The sequence below is a fragment of the Drosophila ananassae genome, chromosome 2L, assembly GCF_017639315.1.
Source record: "Drosophila ananassae strain 14024-0371.13 chromosome 2L, ASM1763931v2, whole genome shotgun sequence".
Lineage (NCBI taxonomy): Eukaryota > Metazoa > Arthropoda > Insecta > Diptera > Drosophilidae > Drosophila > Drosophila ananassae.
In genome coordinates, this window is record NC_057927.1 from 9,212,849 (window position 1) to 9,238,883 (window position 26,035).

Here is a 26,035-nt window from a genome sequence, read left to right on the forward strand (position 1 = left end):
GCGTGTTTAAATATAGCAGAGAACAAGCCGGAGCAGCAACATCGGCAATGCAACGCTGCAGCGGCAGAAGCAGCAGCAGCAGCAGAAGGACCATCGGAGTCCTTCACTGAAACAATAATAAATAAATAAGTGCAGCTTTGGCCGGAAGATTTATGCATTTAATATTTATACTAAAGGTTTTCCAACTTTTAAATCCCGACTCACCTATTCCCCTGATTTGGGTGATGAAACCGTTTTTTTCAGTGCAGCAGGATGGTCGGCAGACGTTCACAGGCTATCATGTCACCGTCGACGTCCTCATTTGTCTGCTTGCCTGTGTTTGTGCCTGTTTGCGTTTGTGTGAGTCTTGTGCACTTTTTTATTTTAATTTCTTTTTTCTTTTTTTGAATCTCTCCTCTTTTTGCAGATAGACTACCAGTCAGTCAGTCAGTTTAGTTGCGAACAAGCCTAGGCATATTTTGTGCTTCATCATCTCGGCCGCTGATGAGGACACATGCGAGCGACGGCAAACAAATCCGGGGAGAGGCCTGTGATGTTCATGTTGATGTTGATGTTGCTGCTGCCACTGCTGATGATATTGCTGCTGTCATCAGCAACATTTCCCAGGAACTTTCTGGTGGAGCGAGCGACTGTTTGCTGATGCAGCCGAATCGAGTCGAGGCACTCCGTTTGGCTGCCGGGGCTGCGACCTTGGTGGGTGTGGGTGTGGGTGTGGGGTGGTGCGCCCCGCCTGGTGGGTGTCTGCAGTAGTTTAATCATCAAATTACGCCGGATTGCAATGTTAATAATGCAACTCCACAGAAGGCTGAGTAGTCTAATCTGACTAATTGGAAGAAAATGCCATTCAACTGGTAAATGAACAGTTTTCAGCGACTTTCTATCGTAAATCATACATTTGTCTTTTAACTTATTTACTTACACCCTGAAAATAAGAGTATCCAACTCGCTTCTAATCTGTCTCGAGACCATATGGACGGAAAAATCCTCATCCTAAACAAAGAATACAAAAAATTTAATCAAAGGCAAATTACAAAAGAGTTTGAAGGACTTTATAGCCGAGCCTGCGACTCGGAATCTGGCTCCGAATCGGAGGGCTTGGCCTGCTTATGCTCCATATAGATAGCCGTATATCTAGGTACGTATTCATATATCCCGTCCGGGGCACGTACTTGCGGTGGCTGGAATATAATGAGAGCTGGCTGCGGCACAAACGTGCCATAAACTGTGGCATCCATTTATCCAGCCGTCCTTCCACCCCCAGACTCCAGCCTGCAGCCCGCCGATGAATATTCCATGTGGCATGCGTTGACAAAGCCTCGTCATCTGGAACATGAGAGTATCATATCATAAAGGCAAAGTTTTGCTCCCCGGCAAGTGCTATGCATGCCGTATATGAATATGTATATGGATGTACATATTTTTGTGGCGGGAGATATGTATCAGACGGAGTACTGGGTACTGGCCGGTGGTGGAGCGGCGGGCTGAACTTTTATTGGTCTTGTTTTGATAGTTGACTCGCTGCTAAGCCTATTAAGGCGCTTGGGTCGACCAACAAGCCAGAGGCTTTTGCACCGACCAGGTTTCCACACCTCCACACATCCTCCAAACCACCCCTGTCAGCATACACTGGAAAACACAACATAAAGGGTTAAAAAAGGAAATTTCTTCCACAAAAGCTGTACTCCTTTCCCGAAGTGTACTCTCACCCTTTAAAAACATTTTGTTGCTGGGGTATCCCTAGAAAACGATAGGCCCCACCAGGGAGCTAAGCTCTCTTTAGCTTTTGCATTTTCTGTCGCTGTGGCTCCTGCTGCCGTTAATTATGGGTGCTGAACGGGGGGTGAGGGGGTGGTATCTGCTCGTTAGTGACGTCCTCGAAGGGCCTCGCCGCTTCGACTCTCTGTCTCTTTCTGCATCCGGACAGTGCCGGGTCTCTCCCTGTCCGCTCCGGCTGCAATTTTCTCAAGAAGCCGCACTTAAATGGCTTCCTATGCGGGTGCAAACAAAAGCTGCCAAACACACACTCGCACACATGTGCCACATACTTGCGAGTGTGCGAGTGTGTGTGTGTCGGCGACAGTTAAAAAAAAAATACTATGTGTGGCAGAAATCGCTGCTGCAAGTCTTGCTGAAGTGGTGGTTGAATGCACACTCTTCTTTTTATGATGCCTTTTTCTTGTTTTTGTCTTGCAACGTGCAAATGGAAAAAGAGTTTCAAATTTGTGTTGCTGCCACTGCCGTTGCTGCCACTGCATTTGTTTTTGCCGCTGATGTTGCTGATGTTCTGCGCAACACATGCGCCATTATGCAATTGATTTTTCTTCGTTTTTCGTTTCGTTTTATTTTCCTAGCTTGGTGGCGCTGTTGCATTGTTTGTTGCTGCCCCGTTCCGCTTCATTTTGCCTTTCCTTCTGTCTGTCATTCTTTCATTTTGGCTCAGTTAACAGGTCTGCCAAAGGTCATTCAACTTGGCTCTCACTAATTTGCGCCGTGCGCCTAATTAAGCAGATCCCCTGGCAACCTGCAACCTGCCAGCGAAGCCCAAAAGTCGGCAACAAAGTAGAAAAGCGTTGAAAGGCCAACTGGCTAACACACACACACTCCTACACCCGGCTAAATAGGTGTCTAAAGTGACGCTTTATACAGCAAAAAATAAACTGAAAGAACACGCACACAATCATGGCAAACAGAGGGGGCAGTTGCAGATGCAGTTGCACGTGCCCTATCTCTATAAGTTGCCTGCCACTTCGCCTCATGGAGTGGGCTCATAACCCTGAATGCAACGCTGCAATGAATGAATGCAAACTGGCTGCAAAGACAGACGACTCACAGACGCACCCACACTCCCGGAAAGGGGGAGCCTCGCTCTCGCATCCCTGCATCCTTGCCACTTCCTCCATCCCACTCCCGACTGTAGTGAAGCAGATTGCGTACACGCAGCATTGGCCACTTGCATTTTGAAGCATCTACTCCGGCCCTTGTGTCGGCGTGATAAGCCACCGCATCTGCATGTGCATCGCTGGCTCTGTGACAGCGGGTCGCGATTCGTGCGTGTTTACACATAAAAAAAATAATAATTCATTCGAATGTGATAGGAAAAGCACACAGAACGAGGTCGACTGGCTCCACATGCCGAGCGTTTCTGGAATTTCATATTTTTCAAGCAATAATGGCCGTAAATGGAAGCTCCCCCCAGAGGCTCACATTTAATATTTGTAGTGTAACGCCTCCGTGATCTCCGGCTGCATTCATTGCGAATGTCAAGTGTTGGCAGTTGGCTTGCCAAGATGTTTTGTTTGATGCCGGAGCAACATGAACAGCAGCAGGGGAATCCATTTGCTGTGTCAAGTGGCAGTCAAGTGCAATTAACAGGGCGCGTCTTTGATTGACGTTAGTCCGCGTTCAGAATCATGGCCAAAATGGCGGGAGGAACTCGGCGCTCGAGGCAGAATCGCAGGCAATCACAAAAGCTGACTGTGTGCAATTGTCAAACGGAAACGCAGAGGCAAAGCAGCTCTTCTGACAGCAGCCATGGAAAATATCAAATGGAAAATAACATATTGCAGATGCCGAAAGCCACGTGAAGCTTCCTTTAATGCCCCCGAAACCTGAAGCATTTCTCGTGCGTGTCAATCGTCTTATCCGGCTGTTGCAACACCGGAGCCAACCACAAATCAACTGGTTTATTGAATATTAATGAATCCATCTGGTTACCCTAATTAAGTGCGAAACAAAGCAGAAAGATTGGGCCTCGGAACATCTGTTCGATGGAGTTACGCCATTCAATATGCAGTTTCTCTTCTCCTTTAATGAATAAATACATAGTTGAGGGGCCATCAAACTGGCATTAAATCACCAATCCGCAGCACACAATTACAGAAACATCTTTGAAGATTATTGTTTATGTGCATAAGCACTTTTCAAGACCCAAGCATTTGGCGCAACACACCCAATATAAAGAAAACTAAAATAGGTTTATGCGATTTTTATAGTTCGCAAGTTTGGCAAGTCATTTGCTAATTCAAATGAGCTCTAGCTGCGCACACAACAAAATATACATATGCGTATTTTTACCATTTGTCTTCAAGCACATTTGAGCCAAGATTCAACTTTTACTTTTCACTGGGCTTCACAGCATAGCTCGCTTCGCAGAAAAAGCAAACCAAATGATGCGAAGCAAATTAAATTACATTAAACTTGGCCGAAGCGAACCGACCTGAAGTGGCTAAGAGCGGTAGAGCCATAAACATTTTCACGGCCCTTGACACTCAAAGAAATAATATACTTTAAATTTGATTAGATTATATGACTAGATATAAATTTTATGTATTTTTGTTTTTTTTTTTGCAAATGCATAAATGTGCATGTACGTAATAGCTCTTATTCTAAATGAGTTTCTGTATGAAATAAGTTCTATTAAATTGAAGTTCTACTACTATACTTCTAACAACATTAGCATTAATTCTTACATAATAAAAGAAATTCATAAAAAGTGCCTTATTTTTTTCGAGTGCGGAGAAATGCAGGCAGACAATGTCTTCACTGGCACTTTAATTATGACAAAATTTGCGTGAGTGATAGTCAAATGATGCCGCAAGCCACAAGCCGAGCAGTCTGAAGTGCCGGAGCGGGGAAAACATACATAAATATAAACAAACCAAATAAACGATGCGCCGCAGAGACAATAAATATGGGGGAAAAGAAATTATGAAATGTGAGTTCGAAACTGTTACAACAAATCAAAGAGGCTGAGCAGCAGCAGCCACAACAAAACACCATCCCATCCAGCAGACGTTTCTTGTGGATGAGTTGGCCCAAAACTCGTTTTCGAGTGATCTTCTTCGGTGGGTTGGCTTTGCGGGTGTTAGCCCGTCCGGAGTTCATTTAGCTGCCAGCCGGCGAAGAAACCACAACGCATCGACTATTGAGTGTCCGAAAAAAAGCTAGAGCTCCTCCGAAATGCCGTCCCCACTGTGGCTGTTGATCTCAATGGTTAGTTTATCGCAGAAACGTTTTTCCGGGTGTAAAGCCAAAAATCTCCCAAAAAAAAAAAGTGTAACAAATTTTTGATCTGAAATATAAAAGGACCAATTTGTGGGCATATTCCCAGTGATGTTAATTTTCCTAAAAGTAAAACGCCTTACAAACAAACCTCAATATTAAAGTTTCTTCCAAACGGGATAATAAATAATATTATTTAAATTCTTCCACTTATTGATCTTTAGCTTGTCCTAGTCGGCTCGCAGGACTACCATTACCAGCCCCCGCATATTCCTTTCACAGCTGAAACCTACCACGCCCCTCAGACACCACAGCAGCCTCAAACCACCAAGTTTGTGGTGCAAACTCTGGGTCGTACCTATGGCCTGGAAACGCAAAGAGCGCCCGCCATCTACGAGGATCATCAGACCCAGGTGATCCGCGTCTTGGAGCAGCATCAGGTGCAGCAGCAGCCCCAGACTTACTACCAGGCTCCCCAGCAGCAACAACAGTACAGCTACCCGGCTGCTATTCCCCAGCAGCTGCACACTTCATCCTATGCCAATCCCCTCCTGGTGAGTGCCAGTTATCAGGCTCCGCCGCAGGCTTTGGCCCCTCCAGCACCCGCTGCCCCTCCCCAGCCTCTGAGCTACTACCAGCCGCCGCAACAGCAACAGCAACAGCCACTGCTGCCGGCGCACCAGAGGAGTCCTGCTCCGATTGTTGGATACGCCACTGCTCGCCAGCAGGCGCCGCAGCCACCGGCCCAGTACCTTCCGCCCCAGCAGCCGCCCCCACAGAAGCTCTTCTTTGGCAACCCTCAGCCATACGCCTCGGTGAACGTCGGCGGTCAGCAGGTCTTGGATGCGGGCCACGGCTCAGGAGTGGCTCCCAATGAAGTGCAGGTCCAGCTGGTGACAGCCACGGGTCAGCAACCCCAGCAACCGCGTATCGGCGACCAAGTGGGTCAGTCCCAAAGCTCCCAGGTCGACGGCTATGACTACAAGCAGACTTCTCCCGGAGATACCCGTGACTACCAGCGATTTGTCACCAACTGCGGACCTGGAGGACAGTGCCAACGGAAGGAGCTAGGTCCCGGCGAGGTGGACCCCACCCACCAGAGGGCGCTGCAGTTCACCCGGTCCAGCACCCAGCCCCGCATAGAGGGCTGTTTCAAGAGCCCCGTGATCTATGTGCCCGTGGGAGCGGAGGTCAACGATCAGGGTCAGCTGCGGCCCAAGAACCGCCGACAGAACGAGCGCCAGGAGCAGATCTTCTCCCGCTACCCCTACAACTAGACTAATCCTCTCCAAAAAAAAACCGAATTTCACATCGAATTTATTAGTTTTTACATTTTAGTTGTCAATCGAATTGTTTGTTTTGTAAATAAATCGATCAAAAGTTTACATTTAAAACATTCAAAATTTTAACCGGTTCGTGGGAGATATAATAGCCCAAAAGTAGGCATCCATGTGGCCTGGGGTATATGCATATTATTCAGCAACCTGTTGCGGGTTGCCTAATATGTGTTTTATTATGGGATTGCGCAGACGTTGCCATCGAGATTCGGGCCATCAAATGCTAATTAGCTGACAAAATCGATATGCATGGTGAAAAATGGTGAATGGGACGAAGTTCAAAAATAAAATAAAGTCAAACACGTGCAAAGGTTTTGGCAATACTGAATACTAACACAGTTCACGTCTCTGGTCATTAATTTTTAAAAATCGGATTCGAAAAAAGCACCTTGTATATGTCACTTTGTTTGATTAGGAAACTATAAAAGTTTCCACAAAAAGTTATTAATCAGAGCCATTTAAAACAGTTTAATCAACATTAGAATTGTTTTCTAGCCTGAACATTTCCAGATCATTAAGTGGGAATTTTATTTTAGGTAATAGATTTTAGATTGTTTTGTAGCTAACCAAATTATTTCAGTTCAGTTCTAGTTAATCACTGAAAAGTCGAAATGCCTTTAAAACGTACTTTTTTGCTCTGGTTTATTGTTACTGTACAAAATGCAACTCAGGTGAAGAATTACTATTTTCGTATTTAAAAGGTCATTTAAAAGACCTCTGTACTTTTTCAGATACACTCTAAGTTAGAGTTTACCAACATTGAATGCACCACCGTGGATAAGAAATTTGTAGATTTCGAGTACTGCTACATCAAGGCTGTAAATCGGAGCTACAAGTACATCTCCCTAAAGGCCAATATGCATGAATTACCATTAGTCGAACCATCGGTAACAGACTACAGTTAATTAGAATACTGGTCTAATTTCAGTCCCTTTCCAGGCAAGTTTACAAATATTACGGAGATTTCGAAGATACACACCTGTGACCTTAAACGCCACCATCGATATCTGCAAGTTCATGTCCAGCAAAAAGAGCTCCAGAAATCCAATGTTGATTATCTTCGCGGATATCGCCAAAACCTACACCAATGTGTACCACAAGTGTCCTTTTGATGTAGGTTTGAAAAGTGACTTATACGAACTATGTGCTAACACCTGACGTTTTCAGCATGATCTTGTCATTGATAAGATGCCGACCTCATATCTAAATCAACAATTCCTAAATATTCTGTTTCTACCTCCAGGCGAATATGCCTTTTATAGCTCTTGGATTATCAAAAACGTGGAGAAGGCTCAAATCAAGATTTACGCCACTCTATCTTGGGATTGATAGTGACATTTTTCATTGCATTACTGGAAGCAGATCATTAACACAAAATAAATGCCCTTGTGTCTGCACCATGTTTGAAAATTAACGAAATAAATCAAGACATATACATATCATATCATGTGTGTTTCGATATGATCGTGATTCCACAACTGGTTTTGTTTCACGAATCTCTTTGAAGCTATAACTATGACGCAATAGTTTTGCATAATTCTTAAAGCTGTTTTAAAGGGTTCTCACTAATCGACTCTCCAACATTTAGTCACTCAGTGGAGCTCAAAGTGTGGAGACATCCCAGAAGCCACCATAGAACGGGAGAAGCATGAAGACAAGTTGGCTGCCAATTATTTTGGTAATACGGTATAACTTGTTTTCCAATCCGATGACGTCAAACGCCTAACCCTTCGACAGATTCTGGCCCTGACTGCGGTTCTCGCCGAAGGTGATGACGGATACCTGTACGGAAAACCTACTGGGGAACTGCTTTCGGAATCCCTTCCAGCAGTGCCCAGGGTGAGGAAGCACCGCTTGAAGCCACGAGTTTACCCGGCATCTCTCTCCCAGAATTGTGGCAGCGACGACCCCGAAGCCCACGCAGCAGCTGTGGCAGCGTACCATGCCGCTCGCCCGCCCCCGCGCCGCTCTTACAATCACCAGGAATTGGTGGTGGACAGCTCCTTTTTCGAGCCTTCCCAGGAAGCAATAGACGAACTGCGCAGGGTTCTGTTAGACCAGGAATAAAGGAATTGATTTTAACAAAAATGTGTTTAATATTTTTGGTCAAAAAGTGGAAGAGTGATTTAAAACCTTTACAACAAACTAGAAGTCGAGAAGAGAGAAGTCGAGTAAGAGAAGTCGAATACCAATATATATACAGAATTCCTTGTGAGCTATATAGACCCATCGGGAGAAAATTAGTAAAGATTGGTAAATTGGCAAAGCCCCTGACGCTGTGGACTATATAAGCGTCCTCATGCATTTCTCCAGTTATAAGGGGGGGTCCATGGGAAAAATTTACAAAAAATTGAATCAAAAATTTGATCTGAGGTTTTGATGAAGATGTATAGGGAATCGATCTACAAATCGATTAAGGTACTCCGCTCAAGGATCCGGAGGAAATTGGCAAAGATAGAGACTTCTCTATGGACTATATAGCCGACCCCATGCATTTCCCGATTTTTAAGAGGGTCCTTGGGAAATATTTACAAAAAAACTGAATCAAAAATTTGATTTGAGGTTTTAATGCAGATTTATCGGGAATCGGTCTACAAATCGATTAAGGTACTCCCCTCAAGGATCTGGTAAAAATTGGCAAAGATAGAAACTTCGCTCGAGGCTATATAGACGTCCTTATATACAGACGGTTCTGATGAAGATGTATACGGAATTGATGGGTAATTTTAGGTACTCCGCTTAAGGATCTTTTGAATCTTTTGCCACAGCAAAGCTATTGTAAGACACCCACTTAGATTACCATGTATTAAATTATTTATCCACTTAACATTTAAAAATTAATCAATATTGCTTTAGTTGCCCATAATATTGGTATGTTTCTGGTCGTGAAGTGAATGTTGATGAGTAATTTGCAATTAGATATACAGGCCCCAAATATAAAAAGTTGGTATAGCCACATTCCAACCAAATTTGGTTCAAAACAAAAAGCAGTTAAAATAAATAAATAATTTATTGGCGAGCTTAAAAAGAAATGGGTTCAAAAACAAAAACGTAAACAGTCGGTGCTTAAGCCGAAAACGCACTAAGCATCGTAGTTATACTTCTTGCTGACCCCAGGATTGATGCTGTACAGATCGTAGTCGAACTGGTCCCATTCCTGGTAGCCAGCTCCTCGGGGCTGGGTGCTTCCCTTCTTCAGCTTGAGCTGGGTCTTCCTCTCCCTATTCAGGTCCACGTGCGGCAGCTGCTGCCGAACCCGCTTCTCCGCCGGAGTCAGAGGCTGAGGAGCCCGCTGGATGGGGGCACTGGACAGAAACTGGGACGACTCCTCCATACCGAGATCGGCACCCGGGCTCATCTGGGAGTCGTAGAAGTTGGCAAAGTTCTGCAACTGCATCGACTCAGCCGGGTGGTGGTCGTAGTAGTCGGGCATGATTAGGTTATAGTTCCCGGTGAGGGTCATGGGCTCCTGGGGCCGGGGGGCGTACGCCAAGCTGGGGAAACTGGCAGCAGCTGTCAAGTCCCTGGGGCGACTCCACCTGGGCAGGGCCTCCGAAAAGCCCAAAATCACAGCCAAACAGCAGCTGATAAAGATCTGTGAAGGAAAGATGGATATTTATTTTAAATTTATATCAAAAATGGCTTGAAAGACTTTCAGTTTTAGGAACTCATTTATCTCTGCTCCAAAAATGAATTTAAGATGTAAACAAATATTTTTTCTTTCTTATTTTTAGACGACTATTTTTGGTAAGATCTTTATAAAGCGTATCGAAATGTATTCGTCATTCGAATCTACTTACCATTTGTGAGTTGGGAGATTGTTTGCGAGCCATCTTTGGTAAATTATGCACTCCACAGAAACGATTTTATATAATTAACTTGAATTTAATTTTAGCACTTTGTTGGTGGTTCACACTTGCTGGAGTATCAAGGATTTTTATTTGTTTTCTTCTGACGTCCGATGCGTTTAAATCGAGCTCTTAAACCAGTCTAATGTTCTGAGCGGTGCGATTTTGTATTTAAAGCAAAACGCCAGGCGAAAGCCGAAAGAATTTCATTTCGTTTGATTTGTTTTGTTTTGGCATGCAAATCCGGTTTCGATTTCCAGCCGAGCGTCAATCCGATATGAATCTGTAGTGCCCCAAGGTGATGCTGGATCCGAGAGACCGAGATTAAAGAATCAGCGGAATCCGGTAAAGTGAGTGACACACGAAATATCAGGGAACTGCAGGTCAGGAACACCTGAGGGAGCTTCGAGGAGATCCCGGAGAAGGCAACAACATCGAGTTTGGATGCACTGGATGCCGTGCACGCTGATAATTCTGAGAGATACTGGACTATGAGGCGCTCGTGTTGACACACATTTGATTTGGGGATGGATGTGATTCATGGAATGTGCCCGGCAATTAATCCAAATTATACGTAATAAAAATATTAATTGCACTCGCTTTGTACCAGTGAACTTGTGCCTGTAATTAGCAGTCTCACAGAGGACGGACATGTTAATCGCCGGAATACAAATTGGCACATCAATCACGGCTCTTTATTGGCTCCCAATGATCTGACATTTCAATTTTTGTCACTCGGACTGTCACTTTTAAGCACTTGATAATCCTGCGGCGGTTCAATAACTTCCGTCGCCACATCCCGTCGGGAAAATCCCAGGCAGTGCCTTTTCGACTTTTCGAAAGCTCCAAATCTCTCGTCTTTCAGATGTTAATCTTCCTCAACTACCAACAGGTGCCCGAATAAAATAAAATAAAACGAAATTAGAACACATCCCAAATGCTTGTTTTTAATTGGGGACCCACTTTTTTGATCAATTAAGATAAGCTTGTGGAAAATCTAAGTCAGGGTTAAATATCCAGTAATTGTCTGGTTCCCATGATACTCAGTAAGAGGAGGCAATATTTTTTAAATATAATTCTTCAAAAAATATATAATATATAAAGTTATAATATAATATATAGTTAGTTCCCTAATAAAAGACACACTCTGTATACATTCTTTAAACCGCACTTTACTCTAGAAAGTAGTATGGAACTGTTGAAAAATCGTTCTGCCAACTCCTAATGACTAATGGGGAATTCTGGTGTTTAGATAAAACAGCAAATCACGCCGTATTTTGGCCAGTAGCATAAAGTCGATGATAAATTATTCCGCATTCTTATGGCTTGGCTTCGATGGTCAATGGCTTGGGTTTATCCAAGCCAATTCGCAGGCCCAGTGGGAAGTTGCTGTCGCTGATGTTTCCCGCCGGTCAAAAATAAATTAGCATGTTCAAAAATCTTCTTTCTGGAATGTCAGGCGCACACGCCAAAAAAACAACAAATAACATGCAACAGCAGGCGGCAGGAGAAAGGAGGGTGGGAGTGGAGAAAGGCTGATGGCTGAAGGCCACCCCCGTAATCAAAATATAAAGCGAAGGCATAAATAAGTTTTAGTGTCTCCGGGGAAACCCGTTGTTACTGCCTTTTTCAGCATTTCTCGAATTTTTTGATTCAGTTTTTGTTGTTTTATTTTTGAGGGGGGAGGAAATATTTAAGGCCCCCCGGCAAAGTCAGAACTCATTTAGCATTGTTTTAAGCACTTACATTTTGTTTCGTTTAATTTGTTTGCGATTTGTATTTTGCATATGCATATTTACAAAGTTGTTTTGTTTGCTTTTCACTTTTCCCTTTTGTGTGTAAATTGGCCCGTTTTTAATTTTTGGATTTTTTTGGGTTTTTTGCACATGTTTTGGAGATCAAAGACATGTTCTCGAGCAGCAGAGAAAATAATGTTTTTTGTGTGTTTTGTTACTGCGGATATATGCAAAACATTTTGCTGGGAATTTACGTCAGAATAAAAAATTGGAGGGGCTGACGGCAAAATTTTTACTTTTGCTTAAGCCTGGCATAAAATTTCAATTATCCAGGAGCAGAGACCGGGAGGGGGCCACTGGGTGACTCTGTTTGAGTTCAACTATTTGCCGAAGCCCTTGCCACATTGCCGATCGAGTTGGCAGCCTCAAAGCAACGTGCCCCAACATATAACCGCAAAATTACTTACTTGCCAGACGCGCCTTTGGTGCCCTCCACAGAGGCTGGGCCCCCGACCCGGATTCCCGCCATAAACCCTACACACCACCTCCGAATTTCTCTGCGGTTGCCTAGACAAACGTTACATGCCATCGTTTTCGACAGATGCACTTGAAAAGCACTTGAGTAATGCTATGTTTCGAAAGGGACTCATGATTTCAGAGACATTAGCGGTAAGCTTACATTTCTCCCAGTGCCAATACTGAAACAAACCCAATAAACCTTACGAAACCAAGCCAAACAGTCAACTCTTGCCTCGGGCTGCGAGGCATCATTATCCATGCAACCAGCAGCGGGCAGCGGCAGATGCAAATCGCATTAAATCTAATATGCAACTTGACCACAACAAACTGGGCGCATAATTTGTCTTTCCGCCCAATGTCATCACCCAGCTCCGCCCAGTCTCCCTGGCAGAGTCGAACCTCAAGTTCATTGTTTTCAAGTTAAACCCTCTCGTATGTCACCCGAAGAACCCATAAATTATTGACCTCTTTGTAATAATTTACTCCACTTAGAGCTCTGATGAAAATATGATACAAACGTCCTCAGACCAGCAGTGTAAATAAATAAATTGTATTTGTTTTCATAATAAATATTTTTTAACGTTTTAATTGGCTCTTGATTTGATTCGCTAATTTATGGGCTTTATAATGCCTGATAACAACACCCTAATATTTAAATTGTGAACTCCATTATAAGCATATTGCATCTGAATATCTAAAACCAGTTTACACTTAAAACCATAAATACACATACCTTTATAGACAATAAGGTGAAGTACGATAACCACTCTTATATTTCACTTTAGACTCAAAATTTATTTAGCTATTGACAGGATTTTTGGGGTATAGGATAGCGGTATAGGATAGAAACAGGTAATTTGACTACTGAAAATTAAATGGATTCATCTTGAACGGAGTTTTTCAGAAACTACAACACGTTCAGTGCAGACGATAGACGAGCCGCGGCTTATGGATCTTTTTCGTGGTGATCGCGGCCTGTATATCCGAACCCATAGTCTGGAAAACGGAAGCCGCCATCTGGGCGTACATGCGCCACGCCTTCCGAGGACACTGGCCGAAGTGGATGAGCGCCTGCTGCAACGCCATCCCATTGACCATTACATTCGACACCAGGACTATGACATATAGACTGACCACCGCCGTGATGATCATCTTCTGGTTGGCCGGATTCTCGCTCGCCTCCACCTCCTTCCACTTGGACACAGCGTAGACGGTGGCGGCGCTCAGAGGAGCGCCCACCACGGCCATAAAGATGTCGAACCGATAGCCCAGCATCATGATGGCCGAGTAGTGGGCTCGGAAGAAGAAGGTGTCCACGTACACGGTGAAGTTCATCTTAGGGCGCACCATGGTGGCCAGAAGCAACAGATACAGGACGGCGAAGGACGTGCATTGGGCGGTTGTCACTTCCATTGCAAACTGCTTAGACCAGGGGTTCAGTGGATGCTTATGGATAATCTGAAAGCAAAAACATATTAGTAGTGTAGTGTTTAACTGGTGGAGTAAGTATTAACAGGGTCAGTCTTAGCTAATCACCCGCAGCCTCAAAATGAACCCATATCCATCTGATCTTACCTCATCCCAGTGAGACTAAGCATCTCTGCCCCCTAATTAAGATCCTAATTAAGACCCACTCCCTCGGGCAAGCACCTACTTAGTTAGTGTACATAAATATTAGTTTTTTGAGTCGACCTGACCATCCATCAACCCAAATAGACTTAATTAACCGCTGCCTGTCGCTTCCTCGCCCGCCTGACGACTCATCGACGATTTTCGCAATTACTTAACACATTCGAAATGTCATCGCCACTGCACTTGCAATCGCACACTCACTGTACTACAGTAGTAATCCCGTAATATGGGTCATTAGCTCAGCCTGGACCCAGTGCTGGACATGTGTGGGGCAACACTTGCGCCGACCCTCGCACTGCCCATTAATTACTTGCACTTCCCATCGATGCCTCTTAAGCTTCATGCATCAAAAGCCAAAGGCCACAAAAGTGTGAAAAGTGCCACGACAGCGGGCAAAAAGCTAAAAAGATAGTAAAAGTGAAAAAGCGGAAAAGTTGGAAAAATTAAAAGTAAAAGCACAACAACAGAAGCATTAAAGCTCATAGTAATTAATTGTGAATTTTCAACGGCAGCCAGCGTAAAATGAGGAAATTTTTAAAGCAGCTCCTCTATCCATATTGATGCACTTAATATTTTAATTTTAATTCTTTTTCATTGTTAAATAATTCCAATCTTGGCATTATCGCCGATTAATCATTGCAAATGCACTAACAATGGCAGCTAATTGCGAAATGATTAAGCGAAAGTGGCAGAATCCAAAATTCATTTCCATGTGTCTGTGTTGGTGAGTGCATTAGTGTGTGTGTGTGGTGCATGGCAGACGGGGCGTGGCAGGGACTGGCACACTGCGGACCGCCCGTTGACAGCGATAAATCAGCAGGTGTAATGAGTCAAAGTTATCGTTATGCATGGATCATTAATCACACACGCATAACAAATTAAGAGTACATTATTCCAATGCCACACAAAGGCACACCTTTACACACCTGTGTGTGAGTATACGAGTACGTGTTGCGGGGGTGCGTGTGTTGTTGCATACTTTCGGGCAATTACGCCATCCTAGATCTATGTATGTAATGTCCTTTTATTTTAACTATTTTGTTTCCAAACCAAGAAACCCACTTAGTGGAGTTATTGGAGTTCAATTAGAATAATTAGGATGCACTTTCCAGCAAAGACCCTCCCATCCTCGATCCTCGAATTTAGTTTGTTTTTTTGGGTTTATCTTAGCCCTAGAAGTTGTGCAATTCCATGCCAGCTCTCTATTTACCCGCTCGCTAATTGTAAATGCCAATCAGGGAGCAGCTGACAAGACAAAGCCAACTGTCTCCCGAGCTGCGAAGAGCGGAGCTGAGTGCTCCGGGGGGCACGAGGGATCAGAGTCCTGTCTGGGGGAACCTGGGGGAGTGGGGGCACTAAGAGCAGAGTTGAGCTGGCTGATTGCTCCAATTGCCAGGCGCCCGGCACGCACGGCTGCCTCATACAAACTTGCAACTAAACAAGACTCCGGTGCTCGGTAGCTGGGTAGCTCGGGAGCAGCAACAACAATCGCTACTGTCAACGCACAAAAGACAGCGCTGACGTAACGAAACGGTTAATTTAGAGTGCGACAAGGACAACGACGAACGAAGGCAGTTCAAAAGCCGTCAGGACGAGATGCGATGAGGATGAGATGGGATGAGGCTGCAGATGGGCACAAAGAGCACAACAACATGGAGTAGCAATTGCACTTGGAACAATTTTTTAGACAGTTCTTATTAGGTTGAGAAGGAGTAAGAAACCTGCTTATCTACATCTTTCTGGTCTTAATATGAATTCATTAGTTTATATTACTTAACTATACACCACTTTTTTCTCAGTGCCTTGACAACAGAAGAAGCAGCAGCTATTGTGCCATTTGCATAGGGGCGTGTTCGCAGCCCAGGATCTGCAATTACAAAGCACAAGCTCGAGATTGGGCACGGGATGGTATGGGGCATCTGCCCCGAACTAAAAGGGGAATAAAGAATCCGGACAGGGGCGTGGGGAGATGCCTGTATACTCGTATAAAACATTTTTTAGTGATGATGATGTCGGCGAATGTTTAGAATTTAATTAGCCACGCTCCCTGATTATGCGTGCATGAAATTAGAGCCCGTCGAATGGTGCCCTATAAAATGTCTACCGAAGTGCCGATGACAACGAGAAGAGGAGAGGACCAGGAGCTACTCACATCTGCAGGACCTCAGAAGGGGGGTGTCAAGGGGCCAGATCCACAAGAGCCGCGGCGGAATCCAATTTCAGTTTGATTGTCGAAAGGCTACGAAAATGGGAAATGAACCAAATTTTATGAAGAAACCTTTAACATTTTAACAATGTTTTTAGAAACTTGAATCTAGGATTACTGTGATACTATTTAGGCAGATGTCCTGGAAGTTGTAGTATCTTTTGTAGGTGCCTTGTTGCCACCGCAGACTGCTGCAGTCCCGTTGACAAAGCAAAAACAATGGCCGACACTTCAGCACTTTCGTTTTCCCGCTTGAACACTTGCGGAAAGTACAAAATAAGTATAAAACACCTCGCCTCAGACTCGTCGCCTCGCCAAACACACATTTTGTGGATTTTTATTTATTATTTTGCTTCTTGTTGCCTGCAACTCCCTCCATCCCTCTCACTGCCCCGACAGACTCCCCACAATTTGCGAGTCGCACTCAACGTGAAGTGTTTTCGGTGCGGTTTTTTCGTGTTGCATGTTTTATGTTTGTGGATATGTTCTCGTATATTTTTAGAAATTGTTTTAGTTGCATGTTTTACTTTTATGTTGGGATCTGTGACAGACGGATGAAGAGGGCGAGAAGTCAGCAGAGGATTCAGGACTCAGTGCGCACCGCTCCCCCAACAGGATGGAGCTGCGATGACAGATAAGTCACATATTGTTCGGAAAGATTCCTGGCTGAGAGTGTGACGTCTAAATCGGGTTTGGTGGATTCTTTGGGATTAAGATTTACTGTTGGGTAACAAAAACTTTAAAACTTGGATGCTTCTTCATAAAGACAGTTCTTTATATCATATGGATATATACCTAAGGTATATAAACTCAGCCAGATAAAATACAGAAATATTAGATAACTAATGGGCATGAAAGTATTTAGTGTAATGGAGGAGTAGGTGTTACTTCCTAGAAGTCCTCTTTTACAGGCAATTCTCTTTTCTACCCAAAAGTACCATAGCCAGCCAAAAAATTGTTAAGGCTTTAAAAATATTATTTTCAAATCGATCTTTTTTTTTTCTTTGTTTTTCAGACTACCTATCTCTCTATAGGACCAAAGGCCCCAGATTAAATGGACGTTACTCCTCTTTCAAATATTAATCTGGCACAGCTGTTGGTGTCATTCTGCTTAAATTGCATGCACTCCCATGCATGTCCTGGATACACTCACATTCACACAGTCTAAGCACACATACCCATACTTGATCGGGCATCCTGAAAGTATGCAATACTCGCCTGGGCCTCTTCTAGGCACATCTTTATTAATTATGCCAGCGATTTAATTAAAAACTTAACCAACTGACGCCTTAAGGGCCGTAGCACTCAGCAGCGGGATCGTCTCATAGTTCGTGACCGGCGGACTGGTGGGTGTGCAGCCCAGGACTAGGCCTGGGGGCTTGGCAGCTTCCGGGCAACTTGCTGGCACTGCATTTCCGCCAAACTGCGGCGTCGGGTGTGGGCTAATTAAAATGCATTGTTTAATGCAAATAATGGATTATATATAGTTTGGCAGTTGCCAGTGTTTACTTACGGCGTCAGAGGCCGAGTGCCAGCAATCTGAGTCTCAGTGCGAGGCCTGCCGTTCAAGTGGTGCGGGTGGAGCAGGGCGGTGCTGATAGTGGTACCGGTACTATGCCCGGGGTGCCTCGATTCCGGCGCCCAAACGACGGCTGCAGGCGGCGCCTTAACGATTTTTGGCCCTTCGGCTGCTGTTGCAGGATATTGTGCCTCAGCCGGAGCCCGGGCCAAAGGAAGTTGCTGTTGTTCAGGTTGCAAATTGACGCCATTGAACGCGGCCAATATTGGAGGTTGTTGACTCCCAGCCGGAGAGTTTTTATTGTAAACAAAAAACTGTGCCTGCGGTGGTTGCGGTTGATTTGTGGCGGGCTGTAGTTGTGGCTGAATTTGCTGCTGCTGCTGCTGCTGCCAATTCGGCACATTCTGGCCCAGTAAGTTGAGCAACAATGGCGCCAACGCTTCGCTTCCCGTGATTTGTTGTAGATGCTGTGGCAAGGCAGCTTCCTCAATCATCTGGCCCTCTGCCCGTTGAATGGCGAAAGCCCCATGGTTCCTGTAAGCAAATAGTTTACTCAATAGATTTACCCACTCAACACTCATTAAAGGAGGAGCACGGAAAGCTAATATCATTAAAAAGAAAATTATTTCTCGGCTAATAGTTACTATTTACAAAAATTAATAGCTTCACATAAATTAAAAACTAGTTTTAATATTCGAATCTAATATTTAATCTTTTGTCTTATGATTTTTTCGTTGTGCACTCCTACTCACGTGCAAATCGACCTACTTTGGTAGCGGCTGTGCAAATATTTGGCCACCAGCTCCCCAACAAGCCAGGGACAAGTGGAGCAGAATGGTCCAATTTGGATACATATTCAGAGGCTTGTCTGTGAACCGAGAACCTTCTGCGCAGAACTCACACTCCAAACTAATCGACTAACTAACTAACCGATTTGACTAAAACACATCAAATATTCTTCGAAATGTGAAGCAGAGAGCGAGGAGCTTGTTTTGGGCTTTGACATTCGATTAAGTTTCTTGTTTTCGGGCATTAATTATTTTGGAGCTAATTATATATGCACATTAATATGCAAATATTATGAAGTGTGAACATTTTGATATGCCCCATTGGTTCTGGCATGGTAATTACCATTTCGGCTTTACACATCCGATTGGAAACCCTACGGCGATTCTCCAGTGAGTGGAAGTTTAATTAATAATAAGCATTTCATTAACAAGGCAGTACTTAAAATTGAGAATCTAAAAATTTCCTCTAATATTTGTCTTAATTCAGCCCCCATATTTGCAAATAAACTCTCCTCGTTGCGCTTAATTTGGTATTCCTTTCAAACTGTTGGCTTTACTCCATATATCCTAGTACTTTCCGCCTGCATGGTGATAAATCGCTGCTAAAAATGTCAACCAGCCGCAAGGGCTGTCAAACTGTAAAGTGGCCCTGGCTGAGCGTCAGCCCTCCCTGGCCCACGGGCCAAATGTTTTTCCATTAAATTACAAGCCAGGCTCCCCAGCGCCCCATCCCCACACCGACATCCCTCCGGCCGCATCATCGCTGGCCTCCGTCTGCGTGTTGGCCCGACCAGCAAAGTCATGAAATTTAGTGTTGGCGGCATAATTAGACCATCAATTGCGGAAAACTCATGACAGTCATGAATGGGCGGCTCTATCTAACTGTGTGAGAGTGAGTGTGTGTGCCAGCAGTAGAAATGCCACAAGAACGAGGGGACTGTGGGGCATGACCAAGGGCTAGGCATACTCTGGAATAAAGTAATATGGCCCCAAAGCATAAACTCATCAGCGTCGGAAATGCTGACAGCAATGAAAGGACCAGAAACAGAAACAGTATTCTAACACAGTCGAGACTCTCTAACTCTAACGCCAAAGTGGGGGCTCGATTAAAGTCACTACTCGCCTTTTAGAGTTTGTCTTTTAGAGTCACTACTGTTCTTAACTGGAACTGTTGCACCAAAAACCCAAAATACGGCAACAACAATGCCCCACAATAAAGTCGGAATGTAAAGCACAATACCTACTTTTGGCGCTCATAAATATTCACTCGAATATATGCGATGTCCTTGTGGCGGGTTCGCTTTCATTTTCCGCAGCTTTTCGGCTGGAGGCGCAAAAGTGTGAAATAGCTCCTACGTACATATAAACACTTGTATGTTTTTATGACGATTTTTTGGTGACTGTGTTAGCCAGCGGAGCGTGAAAGTTAAGCACATAAATTGCGAGGAGAGGAATTAAAAGCAGCCAGTGCATGGCATATTGTCCAAAAAACCAGAAAACACTTAAAATATGGCAACTGGGAGCGTGTGCCAGTGCGAATGCGAGTGAGCCGCTTTTTAGTAAAATTACACGCTCTAATCCACAACTTTTGAGTGGGCCACAGCCACAGGCCTGCCTGGCAGAGGCAAAAATAAAATATATACTTAAATGATAAAAAAAAAGAAATCCAGTCGAGTGGCAGAGATGAAAGGCGAGTGCCTGGGGGCACCAAGGCTACAAGAATGCGCCAGACAGCGCCAAAGACCTAAACGCAAAACAAGCAAGCCACACATACTAATGTGTGTACGGGGCTGGAGCTGGAGCTGGAGCGTCTGAAAGTATGCAAAACATAATTCATGCTGATGGAATTGTATGCATGAACATATAAGGTGAAGCAGAGTCCTAGCCCACCTCCACCCTCCGGCTGGCTAAAAATCATATGCATCACGTGATTAAACGCGTCATGCATGAAAATGTAAAATATTGTGCAACCATATACATAGCTCCGACAGACAGAGTCGCCGGCCAGGGGGCCCCGAGGTTGCCTTCTCCGCGCTGGCTGACTCAAAAAAAAGGGGAAAAATTAGAGACTTCGACCCCCCACACACAGTGTTTACTTGGCTTGACTGCCAGTCTGGCATTCGACGGTATCTGGTATCCGTGACCAGAACAAACCAGAGCCAACAAAACGCTTGGGTTGAAAATTGTGCACAATTTTTTCTCAACTCCAGACCGAAAGCTGGTTTCAAACCGAAGTCGCAGTTTCAACCGAATCTGCTGTTTCACTCAAAAACATCTCTTTATATAATATATAAATTTCTGTATCGTCCCAATGAAATTGAACTTTCTAGAACTTCCCAATTCCAGGTCAGTCTAGGAGGCTTTGGTTTTTGGACCCAAACTTCAGATTTTGTTATAAATACTCCTTATCCCAAGGAAAGAAAGTCATTCGACTCTCGGCTTCTTAGCTGTTTGAAACTTATCTTCCTCATTTCTATTTTTAATTTAATTTTTATTTTATTCATTTACAACTTTTTTTTGTCATATTTCTCATTTGTAATAGTGGGCACAGATGGCCCTATCAAATAGTCTTCGTATGAAGAAGTCCAGACTGTGGGTGTCGCAAAAAATTGTCCTAACTTTGTTTCTTTTTATTCATTTTTGTTTTTCATTTATTACATTTTTAGTTTTTTCAATAAATGGATCCTTTGACCGTATTCCAAGATGGTAATATTGGGTTCTTTCATATTATTTTTTAATTTTATTTTCAGATCCCTGCGCACCAGGGCTACTTTCTTCTCCTCCATATGATTCTCTTCTTTCTTTTAAAGTCTCTTCTATTCAACACTAATTTTAATATTTTTTATTTCTTACGTTGGGTTTATCGTATGCCAAGATGGCACGATTATTATTGTTTTTATAAATGGTATTATAATTTTTGAAACTATTTTTTTTTAATTTTTCTGGTTTTGTTTTGAAATATCTTGCACACCTTAAATTTAAACGTCATAATCTGACCAACAACATGAGTAATTGGGGCAGCCAGAAGCAGGAGGCCTTCATTAGCTAGTCCATTGAAATTTAGCATGCAATGCATACTTTAAGGTGGTTCCCTCGAAATGGACTCTCTCGTCCTGCCAAGGAAAAAATGGAAACTTTGCTTTGCAGCAAATCAGCGAAAGCGCCAACAAACTATTAAAAACTTTCGCAACAAGAAAAACTTGCAGGACGAAGATTTCAGCACTCCTCCCACTGCTCCTCCTTCGTCTGCGTCCCAGGCTCCTGTGCCGCTTTGGGTCCTTCTGGTGACGGCATCCATATCTGACGAGTGCCAAAAAGCAAAAGTTTCCACTGCCAGTGCTGCATACAATGTTTGTGCTGATTGCAGCACAGCAAATGGCTTTTGATTTCACAAATCAAAAGTTTCTTGTGCGCCGCGCCGCACGTGATTTATGCCTGCGGCAGGAGCCGAGTCCAGATTCGGAGTGCAGGACTCTGATGCAGGATTCAGGATGCAGGATGCAGTTTTCTGTCGAGGATCGCCGGCGACATGCACGAGCACCCCGCCTGACTGTAAAAACTTCAGCCCAAGGGGAAAATGAGCAGGAAAACTAGGAAAAGGGAGGAAGCCCAGCTGAATAAGAAAGAGCCAAAGAAGAATCCAATGAGCATTCCGGGGAGGCATCCCAACTAAGTTGCCCATTTTGTTTGCAGCTTAATGCACATTTAGATTTCGCATCCAGCATGCAGCAGCCAGCACCCAGGAGCGCCCTAATGGCAGCTCATCAGCAAGCCCGAATTCGCATTCTTAACACTTTCCTCTAATTGCCGGGAAAAAGTTTCCCGCGAAAAGAAAATAATATTGCTTACCTTATGAGGCTTCAGGTGAAACTAGCTGGCTTGTAAGTGCACTTAAAAAAAAAACGAGGTAAAGAAGGCTACCTGGCTCAAATATCAAATATTAAAGATTTAAATTAAACTCTAATAGGTTTCATGTAATAACACTAAAAATAAAAACCTAATTATTGATTTTTGTTTGGGAACATGTTTTTGGCTTCTTTTCTTTGAGGGGCATGGGGCATTTAATGCTTTAACGTCTGCTTCTCATAAATAACATCAAATAATAGGCTTGGGTGCTAATAAAGTGCCGTGAACAACAAAAACGGGCAACAGCAGCGAGTAGCAACACCAACTGTATCTGCAACACTTGGCAGCGCCACCCAGCAACCTGCCACCCGCAGCCCTAAAAAGTTTTGTGGTCGTGCATCCGCTTAGCGGTAAATGCAACACGGTTAACTCTTTATGGCAGTTGGCCCTTAACTGTGAAGCTGGCAACAAACTGGAAGTACCCTCTAAAAAGATGCGACATCGGTAATACTGTGTAGGACATAAGTATAACTGAAAGGAGTTTTAAATGCCCAAGGATACCCTTCAGTGTCGCTTTGGTACCCACTTATCAGGTGGCTCGGTAGCCTCCTAACAAATTTAGGCTAATTAGTTGGACTTAAGCGCGGCTTATGTGTCGCCCTGCCACCCACAAATGGTTAGCATACTTTTGGGCGGACGAGCATTTAATATATGTAATTGCAGTTGTTGTTCTTCCAGCCACCCGCTCCCAAAAAAAGAACACTTTAAATGTTGGCAACTAATTTTTGGGTAGCAACTCGAAAATTATGCGGGTCTGGGAGCGCAGAATGCAAAATGGAAATGGATGAAGGTAAAGGACTAACCTCATACGAACACATTTTCAGTAGACCACAAAACATGCAAAACATTAAGGCCACATTCTAGCCTTTGCCACCAGCTCGCTCTTGGCCCATCTGGTGTGTCGTGTCATTGAAGCGTAAATGAGACATTTGCGACGCTTGTTTAATTAAAATAAATTTCAATTTAATCAAAATTTCGTCTGGATGTTGCCGAACGGTGGGGAAAATCACCAAAAACAAAAGCATGTTAGCACCATCACCGGAATTTCGCATTAAAATTTCCGGCATAGTTTTTCGGGCTTTCTGAACCGAAGAACCGTATTCTGTGCCCCGTCATCGCCCTGACAACTGTCAGGCTGGTCTGGGTGCTTTAAAATTCCAACAAAAAGTTTTGGAGCTGTCTTTCAACAAGCACCTGCCCCGACTCGGTGGTGTCATGGGTGTGGCACTTAATTAAATCATTGTGTCAGTCTTTGATTAATAGTCGTGTGGCAAAACATTTGGAGGACTGCGTGTGGCCCTGTCGAATTTAGATGGCTCTATTGTGTGTCTGAAAATTGTATAGTTATTGTAGTTATTGTTTTTCATAAAAATAATATTTAAGACTTGTTAAGCTAATTGATTGCTGAAAAACCCAACCCACGAATAAAAACATTTTCACAGCCCAAAAAATACAAGTTTTAAAATGCTTTATCCAACTTCAATTTTAAACTCTGTTTATTCAAACAAGTGCCTGGGCAGGCAGGCAAAAACTTTCTTAAATATACAGACTTTACAACTTTTATTTTAGGTTTTTGTTGCATTTTTTTTCGCACAGGATGCAAAGGTGGGGTAATTCAATTAAATGCTTTGGCTTGAGAGAAAAGTTGTTCTAATTTAATTGGACGTTTTGTTTGCACTCGCCGCGAGTATTTTCATGTGGCCACTGTTTTTTGTATCCAAAGCTTTATATTCGATTTAGACCGCACGGCGGGAGTCGGATATCACTCCTACGCCACGTGGCCCTATCGCTCATACGCCGCGTGGTCGTAATAAAAATGTAAACGCTAATTGCCAAAAATGCTGGTAAATGCAATTTAAGTTTCTGGCCCCGACAAATTTTATTGCAATTAAAAAAGAACAGCATTCGCGGGAGAAAAGCCCCAGTGAGGCCATGAAAAATGCATATTTGGGTTTAACCGAAAAATAAACAAGAGCGGAGTGGGGACTGGGCTTGGACTACACATGTATTCACAGAGAATTCCTTTCCGCCCCCGCTGCACTGGGGGCACGGTTCGTTTTTTGCATGCCACGGTGCGGGGCGCTGAGCCGAAAAGTATGCAACAATAAATTTCGACACGACGCAAGCTTTTCATTTATTTGAAATCCAGCCACGAATAAAGAAAACACAACACACATTTCAACACCCGCTGCGAAAAAAAAAAACTGAATTGTTTCCCCACTAAAAACATTCTGGCTTGCCAATTTTGTATCAATTTTCATTTGGAAGGGACGCCGACTTGCAAAAACTATCTAAGAGCCGGGGAAAATATTTACAATTTGTCTGTCTGTGGGCCAGGCACTTTGATGACCCCACAGCCAAGACTTGTTGCCATTGCGGGCCATTCTTCCTGGCCAATTTCAGTTTATGGCCCATAAATTGTGTCGCCTCGGTGCGACAGAGTCTTCTTGCCCGCTAGCTGGCTTGTTGGCCAATTGATTTGCATGGCTTGGCCGGCTGTTAAATAACAGCCAGGACAACTGTACCACAATTTATGGCCGGGCCAATCGAAACAATTGCCTGACTCCTGCCCGATTGCAGTCATTCAGCCAGAAAAGACTCCAAATGCACCTGCATTTTATGGCTGTCAACTGCAACAGGCCAAAACGTTCTCTCGTTCCAAAAATCCAGGCTAAGTGCATTTTTTGAGTTTCGACTGACATGCAAATACTTTTCTCCCCCACCTCCGGCCGGCCGAGATAAAGTTGATTTTTGATTTGCCAGCACACTCACTGAGCCATGAGTCCAAGAAGCCATCCAAGTGACTTTGGCCCAGGCAGCCCCTCCCAGCCCCAGCCCTTTTTTGTGGCCAGTAATTACAAAAATACGATAAGGCTCCGAGCAAGCCGCTCAACTGGAAAGCGAATTCAAATGCGAATATTCATGGCTCGTTGATGGAAAATCATCAAAGTATAATGGAATATGTTATGGCAGATTATCGATAATGCATGTTTTTGTCTGTTTTGCGAATGACAAATGGTCGGATGGCCATTTGATAGGACATACTGAATAAGAATTGCACATGAATATTAATTGTTGATCAGATATTTTGATTTAAATAATTACCTTGAGCCCGTTTCGACCTGGATGCAGAAGCTAAGTGGGACTTTAAAACATATTGCTGAGAAAAATGAATAAATATTTCGGGTTTCTACACCAAATTTAAATTTAAATTTCGGATGTGGTGGTCGTATGCGACGTATGCGCCTCTCAATCAATAAATCAGGACCCCTGAGGACCCAAGAGCTCTCGAGGGAACTTAGAGTCGATGACTGGCGAAAGAGGTCTCCGGCCCGCCCCCAGCTGGAGGCCCAATCGTTGTGGTCTTTGTTTTGTGAATAGAAATATGAAAATAATCCTCAAGTGTCAGCTCGAGAGATTAGTGACAACAAACCAAAGCCGCAAAGCGAAATGAGATTTTTCATTTCGTATCAAATATCCGCAAAACCCAACTAGGAAAACCCAGTGAAACAAAAGAAAATCCGAAAAAAACTGAAAATATGT

The 26,035-nt window shown here is 43.8% G+C and overlaps 6 protein-coding genes across 6 annotated transcripts; 3 read left to right on the plus strand and 3 right to left on the minus strand.

Moving 5' to 3' along the window:
- The first annotated feature begins 4,730 nt into the window (after positions 1–4,730).
- Positions 4,731–6,334, plus strand: LOC6500854 (extensin). The gene is made up of 2 exons (XM_001954004.4): positions 4,731–4,992; positions 5,226–6,334. Exons 1-2 carry the CDS (start codon positions 4,960–4,962, stop codon positions 6,276–6,278), a joined length of 1,086 nt encoding a protein of 361 aa, XP_001954040.1. The 5' UTR covers positions 4,731–4,959; the 3' UTR covers positions 6,279–6,334.
- Positions 6,335–6,949: 615 nt separating this feature from the next.
- Positions 6,950–7,509, plus strand: LOC6500855. Its single transcript, XM_032449716.1, has 3 exons — positions 6,950–7,009; positions 7,070–7,225; positions 7,278–7,509. Exons 1-3 carry the CDS (start codon positions 6,950–6,952, stop codon positions 7,494–7,496), a joined length of 435 nt encoding a protein of 144 aa, XP_032305607.1. The 3' UTR covers positions 7,497–7,509.
- A 396-nt stretch (positions 7,510–7,905) lies between these two features.
- On the plus strand, positions 7,906–8,426 carry LOC26515064. Its single transcript, XM_014911889.2, has 2 exons — positions 7,906–8,016; positions 8,076–8,426. Exons 1-2 carry the CDS (start codon positions 7,987–7,989, stop codon positions 8,403–8,405), a joined length of 360 nt encoding a protein of 119 aa, XP_014767375.1. The 5' UTR covers positions 7,906–7,986; the 3' UTR covers positions 8,406–8,426.
- Positions 8,427–9,329: 903 nt separating this feature from the next.
- LOC6499732 lies at positions 9,330–10,335 on the minus strand. Its single transcript, XM_001954006.3, has 2 exons — positions 10,139–10,335; positions 9,330–9,933 (listed from the first exon to the last, which is right to left on the minus strand). Exons 1-2 carry the CDS (start codon positions 10,169–10,171, stop codon positions 9,421–9,423), a joined length of 546 nt encoding a protein of 181 aa, XP_001954042.1. The 5' UTR covers positions 10,172–10,335; the 3' UTR covers positions 9,330–9,420.
- A 2,878-nt stretch (positions 10,336–13,213) lies between these two features.
- Positions 13,214–16,408, minus strand: LOC6502634. The gene is made up of 2 exons (XM_001954007.4): positions 16,226–16,408; positions 13,214–13,899 (listed from the first exon to the last, which is right to left on the minus strand). Exon 2 carries the CDS (start codon positions 13,852–13,854, stop codon positions 13,360–13,362), a length of 495 nt encoding a protein of 164 aa, XP_001954043.1. The 5' UTR covers positions 13,855–13,899; positions 16,226–16,408; the 3' UTR covers positions 13,214–13,359.
- A 1,144-nt stretch (positions 16,409–17,552) lies between these two features.
- Positions 17,553–18,708, minus strand: LOC6499731 (WW domain-binding protein 11). Its single transcript, XM_001954008.2, has 3 exons — positions 18,567–18,708; positions 17,793–18,332; positions 17,553–17,721 (listed from the first exon to the last, which is right to left on the minus strand). Exons 1-3 carry the CDS (start codon positions 18,650–18,652, stop codon positions 17,553–17,555), a joined length of 795 nt encoding a protein of 264 aa, XP_001954044.1. The 5' UTR covers positions 18,653–18,708.
- Positions 18,709–26,035: the final 7,327 nt, after the last annotated feature.

Excerpts from the sequence above, each read along its gene's own strand:
- LOC6500854 (XM_001954004.4), top strand. The coding sequence starts at position 4,960 with ATGCCGTCCCCACTGTGGCTGTTGATCTCAATG. Across the intron at positions 4,993-5,225 it reads TGTGGCTGTTGATCTCAATG|CTTGTCCTAGTCGGCTCGCA; the intron begins GTTAGTTTATCG and ends ATTGATCTTTAG.
- LOC6500855 (XM_032449716.1), top strand. The coding sequence starts at position 6,950 with ATGCCTTTAAAACGTACTTTTTTGCTCTGGTTTATTGTTACTGTACAA. Across the intron at positions 7,010-7,069 it reads CTGTACAAAATGCAACTCAG|ATACACTCTAAGTTAGAGTT; the intron begins GTGAAGAATTAC and ends GTACTTTTTCAG. Across the intron at positions 7,226-7,277 it reads TACCATTAGTCGAACCATCG|GCAAGTTTACAAATATTACG; the intron begins GTAACAGACTAC and ends GTCCCTTTCCAG.
- LOC26515064 (XM_014911889.2), top strand. The coding sequence starts at position 7,987 with ATGAAGACAAGTTGGCTGCCAATTATTTTG. Across the intron at positions 8,017-8,075 it reads GTTGGCTGCCAATTATTTTG|ATTCTGGCCCTGACTGCGGT; the intron begins GTAATACGGTAT and ends ACCCTTCGACAG.
- LOC6499732 (XM_001954006.3), bottom strand. The coding sequence starts at position 10,171 with ATGGCTCGCAAACAATCTCCCAACTCACAAATG. Across the intron at positions 9,934-10,138 it reads AATCTCCCAACTCACAAATG|ATCTTTATCAGCTGCTGTTT; the intron begins GTAAGTAGATTC and ends TTTCCTTCACAG.
- LOC6502634 (XM_001954007.4), bottom strand. The coding sequence starts at position 13,854 with ATGGAAGTGACAACCGCCCAATGCACGTCCTTCGCCGTCCTGTATCTG.
- LOC6499731 (XM_001954008.2), bottom strand. The coding sequence starts at position 18,652 with ATGTATCCAAATTGGACCATTCTGCTCCACTTGTCCCTGGCTTGTTGG. Across the intron at positions 18,333-18,566 it reads TTTGCACAGCCGCTACCAAA|GAACCATGGGGCTTTCGCCA; the intron begins GTAGGTCGATTT and ends ATTTGCTTACAG. Across the intron at positions 17,722-17,792 it reads GGCACTCGGCCTCTGACGCC|CCCACACCCGACGCCGCAGT; the intron begins GTAAGTAAACAC and ends CATTTTAATTAG.